Source organism: Xenopus tropicalis, chromosome 10 (assembly GCF_000004195.4).
Source record: "Xenopus tropicalis strain Nigerian chromosome 10, UCB_Xtro_10.0, whole genome shotgun sequence".
In the NCBI taxonomy this organism is placed as follows: Eukaryota; Metazoa; Chordata; class Amphibia; order Anura; family Pipidae; genus Xenopus; species Xenopus tropicalis.
The window spans coordinates 48,163,056-48,180,501 of record NC_030686.2 but is presented as its reverse complement, the minus strand read 5'-3'; the positions used below and the strand labels follow the sequence as shown (position 1 = coordinate 48,180,501).

Here is a 17,446-nt window from a genome sequence, read left to right as displayed (position 1 = left end):
CTGTGGGGTACAGAGCAGACTGTGGGGTGCAGGGTAGGCTGTGGGTGCAGGGTAGGCTGTGGGGTGCAGGGTAGGCTGTGGGGTGCAGGATAGGCTGTGGGTGCAGGGCAGGCTGTGGGTGCTGGTTGGTGGATAGAGGCAAACACATGAATCGTTGCTCGGGGCATGAATAATATCAGGTGCATCTTCACAGCCCCAGGGCTGAACTCGTGTGCTTTAAATCCCCTCCCACTGGGAGTGCAGGTTTCATTTGCACCCAGCAATAAGGCAGGCAACAGGTACCTCTCTGTGTGTGACAGCCCAGGACACAGCAACAGCTGGTAAGTCTCACCTGCCTCCTTCACCATAACTAACCCCTTCTTTTATTCCCCCCTTTGCCTCCCCTGCTCTATGGCAGCTTTCTGCCTCCACTCCTGGCTCAGCTGTGACTTTCAGCCCCTCTATGCACACCAACTGTCAGCTACTAACTGGCAACTGCAGCAGGTGCTTCGCCCGGACACATTCCCCAAACGCTCACATCCTCTCAGTCTCTGCTTTAGGAACCTCTCCGGAACCCAACTTGTTTCTCTTATTATCTCAAATAATGTCATTCTGGGTGGTTTTGGTTCTGTATATTTCTGAAGTTAACCTAAAGGTCTTGTCAGTGTAGCAGAATTAGTCAGGTTTGAGTGAAAACTGTGTTTGCAGGTAATTCAGTTGGAAATTCAGTCTTTCTTTTAGTTGTATATATATATATATATATACACGGAAACCTTGCTATAATATATAATTTGCAGTATATGTGCGTATGTGTGACTTTACCTAGGGAATATTTTTAGATAGGCGTGACGGACAGAATGACAGTAGAGAAGCGCACTGCAGATCCCGATAGCCAAAATGCATGGGCAATGAAATCATAATTACATTATAAATCAATTTATAGAGCTGAAAAGTTACATTTTTTTAAAAAAAACATTTTTTATCAAAAACGTATAATTTTATATTTATTGTTAGTTTTGTTATTACACGTTTTATTACAATTTATTTGGTATTTCTTCTTCATTGCCCATTTATTTATTAATACATATTTATTAATAATAGTTTGAGTCTTTCAAAATGATTTCCTTTCTCTCTGTAATAATAGAATACATGTACTTGACCCTAACTGAGATATAATTAATCTTTATTGAAGGCAAAACAATCCTATTGGGTTTAATTAATGTTTAGATGATTTTTTAGTAGGCTTAAGGTATGATATATATCTGTGTGTGTATATATATATATTTAATAACCTATACAGTATGGAATAGGAGCAGCCCAATGAATAAGACTTACTGGCCGTGACTTCCCTGTCTGAGCGGGTTTAGCATTTCCTCCTCAGATGAGGACTTTAGGGGGAATAGGTTAGCCAGCTCCTTATAGAACTATTCCCGTTCCCAGTGGTTATAGTTACTGGAGGCTGGTGGCCTGGCAAATGCCCATTTCTTATAAAAACAACCTCCCTGTTCTTACAACACAGCCGGACTGGCAGGTACAACGGCCGCGGGTTATGCAATAATTGCCACATCTCAAAAAAATATTTTATTTGAACATGCCCTTTACAATCCTACCTACGTAGGTCACTCCTCGCTAATAAGCGGGTACTAAAACAAACAGGTTTTGGTTAATAGATATCACAGCGAAAGAACCTTGTGCCCTAGAAATTACCCGTAGCTTCTTCTCTAGCCTCCTCCAGTTTAATTGGAGAACATGTAGCCTATAGGGCAGTGAAGGTAACAGCATCCCCCAAATAATATTATATCACTTATATTATATCATATATAGTGTTTTCCTAATAAAAAGTGCTATTTCTCAATTTCAAAAGTGCAGTTACACAGGGAATTCGCTTTACTCTTTGGCTTAATTTCCAGCCAATGAAAAAAAAAGTCAAAAAGGTTGTAAATGTAATTTTTTTTTTCCGCCAATCCCTCCTTTATTTTACAACTTCCCTCCAAAACAGCCCCCAGAAACTAAGTAGAAACTTACACGTCCTTGCCGACAATAAGATGGGCCTGCAAGCGAGCCTGCTTTGTCCCAGTTGGCATGGAAATGCAAAATGGACATTGTTGTCGTCAACAGAAGAACTTAGTGAATTTGGTTTTTCCGTTTGTTTTGACAACAGTCACCTTCAAAAGTAATTAGCGGCGGTACTTTCGGGAATACACAGAGGGAAGCGAGTAGAAACTACCCCGGCCGGGTCTGACCCACAATAGCACATCTGTCTCTTTGCTGACATGATAACACAATGCAGGTTATTGGGGGAAACGGCTTTATATCCACTAAAGATATAATGTTATATATATTAATATTTGTTTTGCCCTAATAAATTAAATTACTGCACGTAATATTTGAAAAATTAGTTTACATAGTTAGATACATATTAGAATAAAATTTCGATAACACCAAATACAAATAATATTTTATTTATTGTTTTAAAATAAAATTCTAGTATTATAATAAAATTGGGGAAATGTTTTCCATTTAAATATTTTAATTTAGTTTTCATATAAATATCTAAGAGCAGATGCAGAATGCAATAATATGCATGTATGGGATCCCTTATTCGGAAAGCCCCTCTCCCATAGACTCCATTTTAATCAAATAATTTTAAAAAAGGTTTCTTTTTTTCTCTGTAATAATAAAACAGTACCTGTACTTGATCCCAACTAAGATATAATTACCCCTTATTGGGGCAGAACAGCCCTATTGGGTTTATTTAATGGTTAAATGATTCCCTTTTCTCTGTAATAATAAAACAGTACCTGTACTTGATCCCAACTAAGATATAATTACCCCTTATTGGGGCAGAACAGCCCTATTGGGTTTATTTCATGGTTAAATGATTCCCTTTTCTCTGTAATAATAAAACAGTACCTGTACTTGATCCCAACTAAGATATAATTACCCCTTATTGGGGCAGAACAGCCCTATTGGGTTTATTTCATGGTTAAATGATTCCCTTTTCTCTGTAATAATAAAACAGTACCTGTACTTGATCCCAACTAAGATATAATTACCCCTTATTGGGGCAGAACAGCCCTATTGGGTTTATTTCATGGTTAAATGATTCCCTTTTCTCTGTAATAATAAAACAGTACCTGTACTTGATCCCAACTAAGATATAATTACCCCTTATTGGGGGCAGAACAGCCCTATTGGGTTTATTTAATGGTTAAATGATTCCCTTTTCTCTGTAATAATAAAACAGTACCTGTACTTGATCCCAACTAAGATATAATTACCCCTTATTGGGGCAGAACAGCCCTATTGGGTTTATTTAATGGTTAAATCATTCCCTTTTCTCTGTAATAATAAAACAGTACCTGTACTTGATCCCAACTAAGATATAATTACCCCTTATTGGGGGCAGAACAGCCCTATTGGGTTTATTTAATGGTTAAATGATTCCCTTTTCTCTGTAATAATAAAACAGTACCTGTACTTGATCCCAACTAAGATATAATTACCCCTTATTGGGGGCAGAACAGCCCTATTGGGTTTATTTCATGGTTAAATGATTCCCTTTTCTCTGTAATAATAAAACAGTACCTGTACTTGATCCCAACTAAGATATAATTACCCCTTATTGGGGCAGAACAGCCCTATTGGGTTTTATTAATGTTTTATTGATTTTTTAGTAGACTTCAGGTATGGAGATCCAAATTACGGAAAGACCCCTTATCCGGAATACCCTTGGTCCCGAGCATTCTGGATAACGGGTCCTATTCCTGTATAATACCTCTCAATAAAGGCAATTGGATGAATATTTTTTAAATGCTTATAGCCTGGCTCACACAGCAGTTTATTCATATAAAACAAATAAATATTAATACTGTTATTAGAAGCAGTTAGTATTTGGATGGGAATCTATCATCGGGTAACACTAATACGCTCGTACATTTACACCACTTACAGACATGAAACAAATTTCTAGAATTAAAATAAAAACCGTGCCCCGGGGCCCTAGAACAATTAGCCTCAAATGTTTTCAGGTGATATTTTCTAACCACCGGGAATGGGTTGCTCACAGCCAGTGATGAAATGACGTTTTTTTTTTCGTATATAAATTGAATCCAAGCCATAACAGCTCCCAATGTGCACAATCATGAGAACTGCAGTGTGAGAGATTCTCACGCTTTGGGTATCGGTGAGAGAGAGAAAGGGCAAGCCGGCACAAGCAGCGCTGACAGATAGGAGTTCTGCTGTAGGAAGCACAGAGGGCTGGATAATAAATCAATGTTCAGGCTCGGTTATGTATAAAACGGTACAAATTAGCTGGGTGCCTGCTTGGCAGCGGCTGACTGGCGCGGCAGGACGGAATACCATAGGGGTAAATTCCCGGAATATCTGCCGTACCATTATTTGGTTTCTTGTAACCAGAGAGAGTCAGTTTACTTTTTTTAAAAATCTAGAACCCTGCCTATTGAGCAAGCAAAGGGGAGATTTCAACTAGCAAAATATCAGTAGGATAAATAGTAGAAGAAGAGATAAAATAAAATTGGAAGTTTTAATTGTACTTTTACAGGTGACTGCATTAGGCTGTCTAATGAACTGTCTGACAGTTGTAGTTATATTAACGCTGCCACCTATTGGTGACTTTCCGCCCTCACTCAGCTAATTCTTATACAGGTATAGGACCCATTATCCAGAATGCTTGGGACCAAGGGTATTCCGGGTAAGGGGTCTTTCTGTAATTTGGATCCGTAACTTAAGTCTACTAAAAAATCAATAAACCCAATAGGACTGTTCTGCCCCAATAAGGATTATTTATATCTTAATTGGGATCAAGTACCGGTACTGTTTTATTATTACAGAGAAAAGGGAATCATTTAACCATTAAATAAACCCAATAGGACTGTTCTGCCCCCAATAAGGGGTAATTATATCTTAGTTGGGATCAAGTACAGGTACTGTTTTATTATTACAGAGAAAAGGGAATCATTTAACCATTAAATAAACCCAATAGGGCTGTTCTGCCCCAATAAGGGGTAATTATATCTTAGTTGGGATCAAGTACAGGTACTGTTTTATTATTACAGAGAAAAGGGAATCATTTAACCATTAAATAAACCTAATAGGGTTGTTCTGCCCCCAATAAGGGGTAATTATATCTTAGGCTGATGCCACACCAGGCGTAGGGCTGATTTTTTCGGCAAGCGGAAAAACGCTTGCCGAAAATTCAGCCCTACGCCTGCTACTTGTGCCTGCACCCGAATGAATGGGATACGCTCGGGTGAAGGCACAAGTAGCCGATATACGCACGAAAACGCGAGACTTTGCATTCTCTCGCGTTTTCATGCGTATATCGGCTACTTGTGCCTTCACCCGAGCGTATCCCATTCATTCGGGTGCAGGCACAAGTAGCAGGCGTAGGGCTGAATTTTCGGCAAGCGTTTTTCCGCTTGCCGAAAAAATCAGCCCTACGCCTGGTGTGGCATCAGCCTTAGTTGGGATCAAGTACAGGTACTGTTTTATTATTAAAGGGAAAAGGGAATCATTTAACCATTAAATAAACCCAATAGGGCTGTTCTGCCCCCAATAAGGGGTAATTATATCTTAGTTGGGATCAAGTACAGGTACTGTTTTATTATTACAGAGAAAAGGGAATCATTTAACCATGAAATAAACCCAATAGGGCTGTTCTGCCCCAATAAGGGGTAATTATATCTTAGTTGGGATCAAGTACAGGTACTGTTTCATTATTACTGAGAAAAGGGAATCATTTAACCATTAAATAAACCCAATAGGGCTGTTCTGCCCCCAATAAGGGGTAATTATATCTTAGTTGGGATCAAGTACAGGTACTGTTTTATTATTACAGAGAAAAGGGAATCATTTAACCATTAAATAAACCCAATAGGGCTGTTCTGCCCCAATAAGGGGTAATTATATCTTAGTTGGGATCAAGTACAGGTACTGTTTTATTATTACAGAGAAAAACTAAATCAGTTTTAAAATTCTGAATTATTTGATTAAAATGGAGTCTATGGGAGACAGGCTTTCCATAATTCGGAGCTTTCTGGATAATGGGATTCCGGATAAGGGATCCCATACCTGTACTAAAGAAAATGGGAAATGTTATGTAGGCAATGTAACTCTATATCAGAATCCATAGCTGTTGTATATTTCTATTGCAAACAATGTTTGGTTGCTAGGTTCATAAACCAGAGCAACTAGAGAACAATCTGAATGCCAAACTACAAAATAACATTAAAAACTAAACCAAATAAATGCACAATTGAGTCAATGCAATCCAGGGTATACAAAGTTTAATTAACCTTCCAATAACTTAAGTTGTTTCTCTTCTTACAAAAATCACCTTAACATGACAATGTATATTGTTCTTTTCACAAAATCCCTAATTTTTTTTTTCTTTCTTTTTTTGTCATTAGCCAGTTCCTGCTGAACCTGCTGGAGGTTTTGGAGGGGGGACGGAAGAGCCTCTGACAGAACTGGTTCCTCGTCGGGCGTTTGGAAGAACCTGAAAGACTGGAATTGTGTTTAAGAAGCTGACTGAGGGGAAGAGAGCCTGCCTGACAGCACCAGTTGTCATTCCCAGTGCTGAATAGACGAGAAAAATGTCTCTTGTGAAGGAACGCAAGCCCAAAAAGCCTCACTACATTCCCCGGCCCCCGGGGAAGCCATTCAAGTACAAGTGCTTTCAGTGCCCGTTCACCTGCAATGAGAAATCTCATCTCTTTAATCACATGAAGTACGGCCTCTGCAAAAATTCCATCACGGTCGTCACTGACCAGGACCGGATCGTTAAAAACCCAAAAGTCAACTCTACGGACCAGAAGCAGCCAAGCAACGAACCCTTTGCTAAATCCCCCGTTCCTGCTATAAATGGACTTACCGGTCTGGAATCCAAAACCCAACACAGCGTAGCAAGGGAAGAAGCAAAGGAGAATTTTGATCTTAAAAATGAGGCCAAGCCCCATGTTGAGAAGACAACAGTGACCAAAGAAGTGACCCTGCCTCCAACAGCAATCATCGGTCAAATCAACAAGCCGCCAAGTCTGGACGGCGTTATGAGGCCTTCGGCCTTTATTCCAGTTGGGGAACACAGACTGAAGGGAACAGAGAATATAAAAATCCCTGAACTTTCTTCAGTTTCTACTGAACCAGCCAAAGGAGTGCACAGTATTAAATCTGCATTCCACAGTCTGCCGACCCCATGGAAATCTGGACTGGTTTCCCCTGACTTTAGCCACAAGTCTTCCATACCTCGTTATATCCGCCCAATGATCTCAGAATACCCTCCGCAATTTTATTCGGAAACGGGACTACCCGCAGTTTTTTCCCCATACTTGTTTCCACAGGCAGAGTGTGAGAATCCCATGCTCTCGGTCTACTCAGCACCAGAACAGAGGCCGTTCCTTCCGCATCCTCTGCAAGCTTCAGGATTACCTTTGCCAAAACCTATCAATGCACCTTTTGAGCATTACAGACTTCTACAACAGTTCCAGCAAAACCCCCAGTTGCATTATGGATTTTACAGGCCCACTGAACACCCATATTTTTCCTATGGCTTAAAGGTACCCCCTGTGCCCAGCCTCTCTAAAGAGCACACGTCTCAGTCGGTGGACAGTCCAACCTTTATCTACCCATCTTCGCATCCATCAAGGTTGTATCCTCTGGAAGGTTTTCAAAAGTTGGCCGAAATTCAAAAGGAAACATCCCCAGTTCCGGCCAAGAACCTTGACTCCAAAAGTGATTCTGAAAGTGTGAAAATGAGCCCAAGAGCAGGGAGTGCAGCAACTGGATCTCCTGGTAGGCCAAGCCCAACTAACTTCACCCAGAACAGCCAGGGGCATGAAGGCATCTTTGATCTCTCTACCAAGTCAACATCTGATAAGGCAGGAAAAGACTTCACAAGTGGCAAAGCTGTTAGGAAAAGCACAGACTGCCAGACAACGATCAGCAGAGAACACTCACCATGGTAATTATAAATAACTTATGTGTACATCCTATTTCTATCCTTCTATATCAACTGGTTCCTTGAGGTTTTGTCCAAGCACTGTTGGGAAGTAGTATGTGTTCTGCAGTGTAGCATCGACTAACCCTTTCTCCTTTTCTTCCAGCTTCAGAAATGATGAAATCCAGTCCCACTCCGACTGCTACAGCGATGATGCCGCGCCTCATGACTCAGTTGCACCTCTTAACCTTTCCAAAAGGCCGGAGGTAGAGGACAGAGCGGTATTTGATACAATGCACAATAGTGACTCCAACGACGAGAGCGTAGGATTCATGGAGATTCAGGACTTGCCTTTAAACCTTTCAGTGAAAGACTCTGGCAATAACCAGAAAGCACTCTGTGCGGATGAAAGACTCTTGTTACCAAGACAAGTCACAAGCTCCCCAAATTATCACTTCATCCACACCGTAGACAAACGGGTACCCGCTACTACGGGTGTGCACTCCTTAGGCATCATTGAAAACTGCGATGAGCAAAAACAGTCGGCAGCGGTTGCCCTTTGCCAGCTAGCCACGTCCAGTCCTGGGGTACCGGCAAGAGGGACAGAGGATGAATTCTCAGAGAAAGAGACAGTCGCCCCCGAGCAGGTTCATCCAAGGGCCCCAGCAGCCCAAGAAACAGAGGCCGACATTGGTGCAAGGGGGCAGAAGCGAACAAACTCTAAGGAACCTGGGAAATCTCAAAGCTCAAATAAAAAACATAAATCTGTAGATTCTGGAAGGATGTTTACCCTGCGAAAAAGGCCAAGGGTATCGTAGTTTGGAACAGCATTAAGGCTTCTATGGACCATTAAATATATGTGTATATATACTGTAGACCATGATATTGGGGTTAAAAAATAAAAACTTGGTGAGAAAAACTGGCAGTTTAAACATCTAAACAGTATTAATCAAAAAAAGACTCACTGCAGGATACCTAAATGGTGTTTAAAGTTTTTATTTCTATATAAACTCCTTTGTCCCTCTGTTCTGGTCTTCGTTGTCCCTCCGCTACCTAAGGGGTAATATATACCTATATAAATTCCATTCCAGAAGACAAAGCCAAAAAGCTAATATTTAGCAGCAAAACCTATTTTGAAGTTTCCCATTTTTTTATTTTTATAGGAAGAGAGAGTAAAAAAAGGAAAATTATAAAAAAAAAGAATGTTTTGCTAGCTACAAAGTACCTCAGCTCTGAAGGAATTCTGCTTTGTATTATCTAATACTATTTTGTAAGTCATTTCTGTATATTTATGTAAAAACGTGTGCATAATATTTTTTTTTTTTAATGTGAAAGCTCCATAGTTATCTGCGAGGGCACCGCGCTGTGCTCTTTTTGTGTAATATTTATCTATATATTGTAATTTATTTTTATATAAGCGAGAGCAATGGTAGCACTAGACCTGTATATAGTGAGGGGGGAAAGAGCAGATAAATCAAATGTATTTCTTGGGATGTACCACTCTTTGCCTTTACGCATCTGTTTGAAACTCTCCTAATAAAATATAAATATATTTAATACAATGTTCTTGTTTTTTATGCAGATTATATTTTCTTCATTATTTTAAAATGCACAAAAACATTGATTAGTAATGTAAAAATGACACTGAACTCCCAGAATCAGTCACTTATCTGGGTGTTGCAGTGAGTTTGCTTATTCCTGATGCAGGATATTGAAGGGGAACTAACAGAGAGATACCATTAAACTATGGCAGCATAGGGATTCCCCTGTACTAAGCACAATTCAGCAGGAACAGCCCCCTAAGTTTGCCCATAGCCTGTACAGAGAGATACCATAAAACTATGGCACATAGGGATTCCCCTGTACTAAGCACAATTCAGCAGGAACAGCCCCCTAAGTTTGCCCATAGCCTGTACAGAGAGATACCATAAAACTATGGCACATAGGGATTCCCCTGTACTAAGCACAATTCAGCAGGAACAGCCCCTACGTTTGCCCATAGCCTGTACAGAGAGATACCATAAAACTATGGCACATAGGGATTCCCCTGTACTAAGCACAATTCAGCAGGAACAGCCCCCTACGTTTGCCCATAGCCTGTACAGAGAGATACCATAAAACTATGGCACATAGGGATTCCCCTGTACTAAGCACAATTCAGTAGGAACAGCCCCCTAAGTTTGCTCATAGCCTGTACAGAGAGATACCATAAAACTATGGCACATAGGGATTCCCCTGTACTAAGCACAATTCAGCAGGAACAGCCCCCTAAGTTTGCCCATAGCCTGTACAGAGAGATACCATAAAACTATGGCACATAGGGATTCCCCTGTACTAAGCCCAATTCAGCAGGAACAGCCCCCTAAGTTTGCTCATAGCCTGTACAGAGAGATACCATAAAACTATGGCACATAGGGATTCCCCTGTACTAAGCACAATTCAGCAGGAACAGCCCCCTAAGTTTGCTCATAGCCTGTACAGAGAGATACCATAAAACTATGGCAGCATAGGGATTCCCCTGTACTAAGCACAATTCAGCAGGAACAGCCCCCTAAGTTTGCTCATAGCCTGTACAGAGAGATACCATAAAACTATGGCAGCATAGGGATTCCCCTGTACTAAGCACAATTCAGCAGGAACAGCCCCCTAAGTTTGCTCATAGCCTGTACAGAGAGATACGCCTTCCCCACTTCATTCTTTGGGCCCTAGAGGACTGGAGTTTAGAACCATTTATATAACGTCTTATATGCCTGGCACAGATTCAGAGATAACTCCACAATGGACGACATGAGCTATTGACAGATTGACAATAGAAAGCGGTTGCTTAGCGTTCAACAGGCAGTTAAACTGCGTGTTATGGACAAGTCTGTGTTTACTCACCCAATAATGGGCCACACCTTGAGAGTTTATTTGAGGATCCAAAACCACAGACCAAATAGTGGAGGGGGGGGTTAAAAATATTTCTCTTTCTCGTCTATTGACATGAAAAATGAAATGGGATAAGGAGGAAAAGTGTCTCAGGTGCAACCTGCTAGTGTTATTCAGGGGAACACACCGGCACAGGGCGTGGAGTCGATTGAGAGGACAATGGGGAGCGGGGCTGACAGCTGACACGACAAGTGTCGCTCTGTGTTACCCACACAAGGCTCAGGTGTATGAGCTTGCCCTAAGGCAAGGCAAAGTGAATGCAGAGCTACGGGTGGCTGCAGGCAATGCAGCCATAGAAAGAATGTGTTTGTGTGTCTCACAATAGACAGGCACATTGAAAAACAGGTCTACGAGAGGCCAAAATGGGCAAGGACCGTGTGATGGAATCTGCTATTCTTCTGGGAACAGGTAACCTTTAGCTATGCTAGCCGGGGTCCATCTTGCCTGACATACACAGCGGCCTTATTGCTGTCCCATTGACAACGTGTTACCTACCAACGTCTTCTTTAAATAGACCTATTACCCACAACAGCTGCCTGCAGATAAACCCTGTCTTAAAAAAGGGACAAAGTACTTACCGTCTGGAAGCCTAGAAGGAAGTAGCAGTCCTCGCCTTCCAAGTTCGGCCAAAGCCAGGCAACCCCCGTGCCAAGCGTTATTGGTCTCCTGGAAACTGAGCATGTATGTATGCGTTAGTATTAACACTACTGACCCAACGAAACAACCTACAGACACTCCAAACAGACCCTCACCCACATCTGCACTCATCTCCCTGTCCAATAATGCATATGCCCTCAAGGAAAATGTGTAGGGCTAACTGGCGCCTAACTAGTGTCAGTCAGAAGCAGTGTATGTAATATTCCTCTCAATCGGAACAAAGATCTGCAGCTCCAACAAGCACATCTTAATGTGTTTTTTTAATTATTTATATAGTTCAGAAGCTCTCCAGTATGGAATTTTAGCAGTTATCTGGTTGCTAGGGTTCAAATTACCTTAGCAACCAGGGAGTGGTTTGAATGAGAGACTGAGATATGTATCAGAGAGGACCTGAATAGAAAAATAGGTAATAAAAAGTAACAATAACAATAAAATTGTAGCCTCAGAGGGGAATAGTTTTTTGGCTGCCGGAGTCAGTGACCCCCATTTGAAAGCTGGCAAGAGTCAGAAGGCTGACAATAATTCAAAAACTCTAAAAAAAAATAAGTAATGAAGACCAATTGAGAATCTGCTTAGAATTCTAGAACCAGGGTCCAGACTGGCTTTGTCTGAACACTTTGGATTAAGGCTAAATTCGAATCAAGCAACAATTTGACCAAACCCTGAAACAAATCAGGGATATGCCAAGTTTTTAGGTGATTCCTATACAAGGGAGGAGATTGCCATAGACACAATACAGGAATGGGACCTGTTATCCAGAATGCTTGGGGTGTTCCGGATAAAGGGTCTTTTCATATCTTGGATCTTTGTACCTTAAATCTACTAAAAAATCATTTAAAGCCGATAGGATTGTTTGGCCTTAAATAAGGATAAATTATATATTAGCCGGGATCTTATTTTATTATAAAAGAGAAAAATAAAATCATTTCTAAAAAATGTAATTATTTAATTAAAATGGAGTCTATGGGAGATGGCCTTCCTGTATTTCTGGATAACCGGATTCCAGATAACAGAATAATGGATCCCATACCTGTACAATCACCTTCTCTTACCTTCAATATGTTTAATAAACCAATAAAATACAACACATATGCCTATATATTCCATGTATTTCTGTATTTCATTAATTCCATGTATTGTTTTCACAATTTTAGAGCCACCAGACATGAACATGAAAAACCCTTAGCTCCTAAATCCCCTAAATAATAGTATTTATCTGTGTCAACTTTACCTAAAACAGTCAAGAACTGACCCAACCACATCATCTGCCAGCTCCTTTGGGAGTCGCCCGGTCAGTCGACCAATCCTTAAGAGAAAATAAGAATATGTAAACACATATATATGTATACTACTAGGTTCTAATAGATACATTATTAATTATAGTTTGTAATGATTATATTCTAATGTATAATTATTATATATTCCACACTGCACACTATTTTTTTAAACAATTTTATTGAGTTTTTAAGGCATTATCTGGAACATGAGACATATGGATACAAGTGTTGTAGTTTTTCCTTAAGCCCTTCTTCAGTCCCAATGCCTGATCCCTCAAAATCTTCAACCTAATTATTTTAAGCACTCACCATGCTGGATCTGTAGATGTAAAACAGCACCTAATGCCTAAGTCTATCATTATATATAAAGGGCCAGCCTTTAGGGTGCCAGGCTGGCCCAGAGGGACAATGGGAGAAATCCCAGTGGCCAACCCATTGCCCGTAATCTATGGGGCGTGGTGAGTGGTTTGTTGGCAGCCAGATATTTGCAGAGCAAGATGGTGGCCTAGGGGTGGGCCCTTAAGGTGATGGTTCCTATAGGCCCCAGATGACCCAGTCCCACACTGGCAATTCTACTAGTGCAGTCATGATTGGTTCCATGGCGTGGAGCATACTTACTCTGACTTTAGTGCAAGCCTCTCCACAAGGACTTCAGCAATGCCCTGCTGACTTCTCTACCTAATTTTATATATGAAATCCCAACCATTAGGCCTATAGCACATGGGGCATATTCTTTACTTGCATTTTTCAGCCGGGGAAAAACACCCACTTGGGGCCACTGAGCCTCCATTCAGTGCCATGGATCTACCTGTCATTAGCAGGCCTTGGTTTAAAGATGGTGGGAATGGTAACCAGCCCTGCAGTTCAAGCTGCTATCGAGTGACAAAGGAAGATTGATGACAGGTAATACAGGCAAGGCCTCTCTTTGCTAAAGGGATGACGGTCCTGGCTACTTTAAAGCCTGAGGGCTCAGCAGAGTTTACTTTAATAATGTTTGCTCTGCTCACTGTGAAAGACCTCTAACGGTTGGCACAAGAAAATATTGAACTTTCAGCACTGTTTGCTATATACACCACAAAGCAGGTTCACTTACCCTTTCGCAGCAGACCAGCGGACAATAGTGTCTTTGTCTTTCAAGCCAACCAGCAACTGCTCTGTTTAAACACAAGGTTGAGGGGCCTTTATGATCAGGGAATATGGGAGCAAATAAGCCAAGCAGACAAAAGATATCCATTTATTTAGTTTTTAAACTAATCACACAGAGAACGGCTAAATGTCACTTATTACATATGGCTTCTGGGCTCGTTTCAGACCATATGGAACAAGACCGTCATGAAAATTAAATATGGACGGTTGCTGGGGTCATTTACCCTAGGAACACTTTTAGCTGAATTCTACTAAAAGTTGACCTTTAATTAACTCCTGGATGCCCAGAGAGTGTTGAGTGCAGCTAAATATGGAGGCTGCAGCCAGTGTATGGATGTGTCACTCCTTAAGGTCCCCATACACGGGCCAATTCTAGCTGCCGATATTGGTCCCTTAGACAGATTCGGCAGCTAATCGGGCCGTGTATGGGCACTACCAATGGGCCCGCCCGACCGATATCTGGCCTGAAATTGGCCAGATATCGATCGGGCAGGTTAAAAAATTTAGTCGGATCAGGGAGGGCACCGGCTCGTTGATGAGATCCCCGAACCGACTTTGCCTATACCCGTCGTTATAATTCGACCAAATTAGCCTGGATTCTCCCGATATCGCCCACCTATAGGTGTATGGTCACCTTTATTCCTTTAACCTGGAAGCAGCTGACAGGTCACATGGCATGAACAGAATTAACTATTGCATTGCCAGAGTCATAATGACATAAACTGCCGGCCTGTTCATCTTCTGCTCAACCATTCCTGATGTCATACACTGTACAACGCAAAGGGTAAATATTTACCAGCAGAGTAAGTCACTACATCGTATTGTTATGTTACAGCTCTAGTTACGCACGTACCATTTCAGCAAAGCTAGCCCCTTTATATATTATGTTTCCCCTACTACGTCAACTGCAGCCAGCACATTGTCCGTGCAGTAACAATGGAGAGCAGATGAGTATCTCAGGGCAATAATAAAAATACGTCTAAAAAAAAGACACCTTCAAAGTTAAGCTGCGTATCTTCTTGCACAGAGGAACCATCAATTTGCCTTTGAGGGGCAAAAAGTCATTGGATCAGCTTTGTAATAAGAGTTAATTTCATAAAGTTTTTTTTTTTTTAACCCTTGCTAAAAAGGCATTTTGTGCAGAGCAAAAGGAGTGAACTGGGTTCCTAAAAGAGCAGAAATAAAGTCTAAAATTGTAATTCCAATTCCTTGGTGACAGGTGTTATAAGAGAGAAGTGGGAGCTACCATTCTGCTTGTGGAAGCTGAGGAATAGTCCAGTTCTAATCAGCCAGAACTACCCTGTTTACATGAATGCCCTACAGTATCCAAGTTTGGGGCCACAATCTCCCTGCTGTTGCAGGGTGCCCAAAGTGGATGAAGGCGTGTTGATGTAACAAAGAAGGAAAGATATGGCTGAAAGGGGACTCCAACCCTTACATGTATCAGGGCATCTGGCAAAACAACCATGTGCAAGGTTATTTCAGGGCTTTACTTCCCCTTTAGTCCAATATGATAACATTGCAGCAGAGGTTATGCCCCTTGTCTGCTCTTCACTCTAACTGTCCCTCTCTACTGACAAGCAGGGTATTTGCTTTTCTGCTTCTCACTCAAATATCTGCATGTAAAATGCAGAAAAACATGTTTCCTACCAGTTTACTGGTTTGCTGTTGGGAAATAAGTACTGGTCCCACAGAGGAACCGAACCCTCTGGCGCATTTCCAAATCTGTATTCTAGCCAGGATTAGTTTTTGACTTTCGTACCTTAGAGGCCAGAATCTTTCAGACACATGCCATTAAGGGAACTAGGTCATGCAGCCAGTTTAAGGGGCCTGCAGGCCAAAAAAATCAAAGAGAAAGATAATGGAGATGCCTTTACCCTGGCCAGGTCGGCAGCCTAATAGCCCACTTATGAGCCCCAAATATTGCCATGCTATTTTCCTACGATTCTGAGTTAAAGGAGGACTAACCGCTAAAAATGACTTTTATCCTGAAGCTGATTTAGAAATATTGTCTGCCTCCAGAATAGGACCACTCTCTGAATCCATACTGTACGGAGTAGTAATACCAATATCCAATTATTATCTAAAAAGCACTCTTTCTCCGAGGTTGTAGCATTTGCATTTAATATGGGATTCGGTTCAGGATTCGGCCGGGATTCACCCTTTGTCGGCAGGATTCGGATTTAACCCTTCCATATCCCAATCTGCATATTCAAATTAGTATTTGGGTTCTAACTTGCATATGCAAATCTTTTACAAAGGATTCGGGGTTCGGTCGAATCTGAAAATAGTGGATTCGGTGCATCCCTAGCAATTAATATACTAAACATACCAACAACGTTCTCAATCTCCTCTGGAATATCATAGGCCTCTTCCTCTTCCCCGGGTAAGGCTGGGTTGGACTTCTGGGTGTCGGACGAAGACTGCAGCAGGTTGGCCGCCAAACACCTTGAACCTCTCTGATATCTGTGACGATTATGAAAATAAATGAAAGCAAATTAATACCCTGTTACTAAACCCTCATTCTATACTGCAGCTCAGTACTGTCTATGGGAGACACTATGGCACCTCCTACCCATATGTATAAATACAAATAAACAGTGAAGGAATGTTCTGGGCACACAATAAGCTGTACCCCCATACTGTACTGTCTAAGGGAAACACTATGGCACCTCCTACCCATATGTATAAATACAAATATACAGAAAAGGAATGTTCTGGGCACACAATAAGCTGTACCCCCATACTGTACTGTCTAAGGGAAACACTATGGCACCCCCTACCCATATGTATAAATACAAATATACAGAGAAGGAATGTTCTGAGCACACAATAAGCTGTACCCCATACTGTACTGTCTAAGGGAAACACTATGGCACCTCCTACCCATATGTATAAATACAAATATACAGAGAAGGAATGTTCTGAGCACACAATAAGCTGTACCCCATACTGTACTGTCTAAGGGAAACACTATGGCACCTCCTACCTATATGTATAACTACAAATATACAGAGAAGGAATGTTCTGGGCACACAATAAGCTGTACCCCCATACTGTACTGTCTAAGGGAAACACTATGGCACCCCCTACCCATATGTATAAATACAAATATACAGAGAAGGAATGTTCTGGGCACACAATAAGCTGTACCCCCATACTGTACTGTCTAAGGGAAACACTATGGCACCCCCTACCCATATGTATAAATACAAATATACAGAGAAGGAATGTTCTGGGCACACAATAAGCTGTACCCCCATACTGTACTGTCTAAGGGAAACACTATGGCACCTCCTACCCATATGTATAAATACAAATATACAGAGAAGGAATGTTCTGGGCACACAATAAGCTGTACCCCCATTCTGTACTGTCTAAGGGAAACACTATGGCACCTCCTACCCATATGTATAAATACAAATATACAGAGAAGGAATGTTCTGGGCACACAATAAGCTGTACCCCCATACTGTACTGTCTAAGGGAAACACTATGGCAC

At 41.3% G+C, this 17,446-nt stretch overlaps 2 protein-coding genes across 3 annotated transcripts in view; one reads left to right on the top strand and one right to left on the bottom strand.

Moving 5' to 3' along the window:
- tbcd (tubulin folding cofactor D) overlaps nucleotides 1-17,446 on the bottom strand; it is a 115,147-nt gene that overhangs the window by 64,088 nt on the left and 33,613 nt on the right. For both annotated transcript variants that reach the window (XM_031894165.1, NM_001078911.1), the window contains 4 exon segments: nucleotides 16,277-16,410; nucleotides 13,892-13,952; nucleotides 12,753-12,827; nucleotides 11,443-11,537 (listed from right to left, as the gene is read on the bottom strand). In XM_031894165.1, coding sequence (XP_031750025.1) covers nucleotides 11,443-11,537; nucleotides 12,753-12,827; nucleotides 13,892-13,952; nucleotides 16,277-16,410 — 365 coding nt within the window.
- On the top strand, nucleotides 267-9,493 carry znf750 (zinc finger protein 750). The gene is given in 3 exon segments (NM_001004995.1): nucleotides 267-320; nucleotides 6,411-7,960; nucleotides 8,103-9,493. Coding segments are annotated over 2 exon segments (2,016 nt in total). The 5' UTR covers nucleotides 267-320; nucleotides 6,411-6,596; the 3' UTR covers nucleotides 8,755-9,493.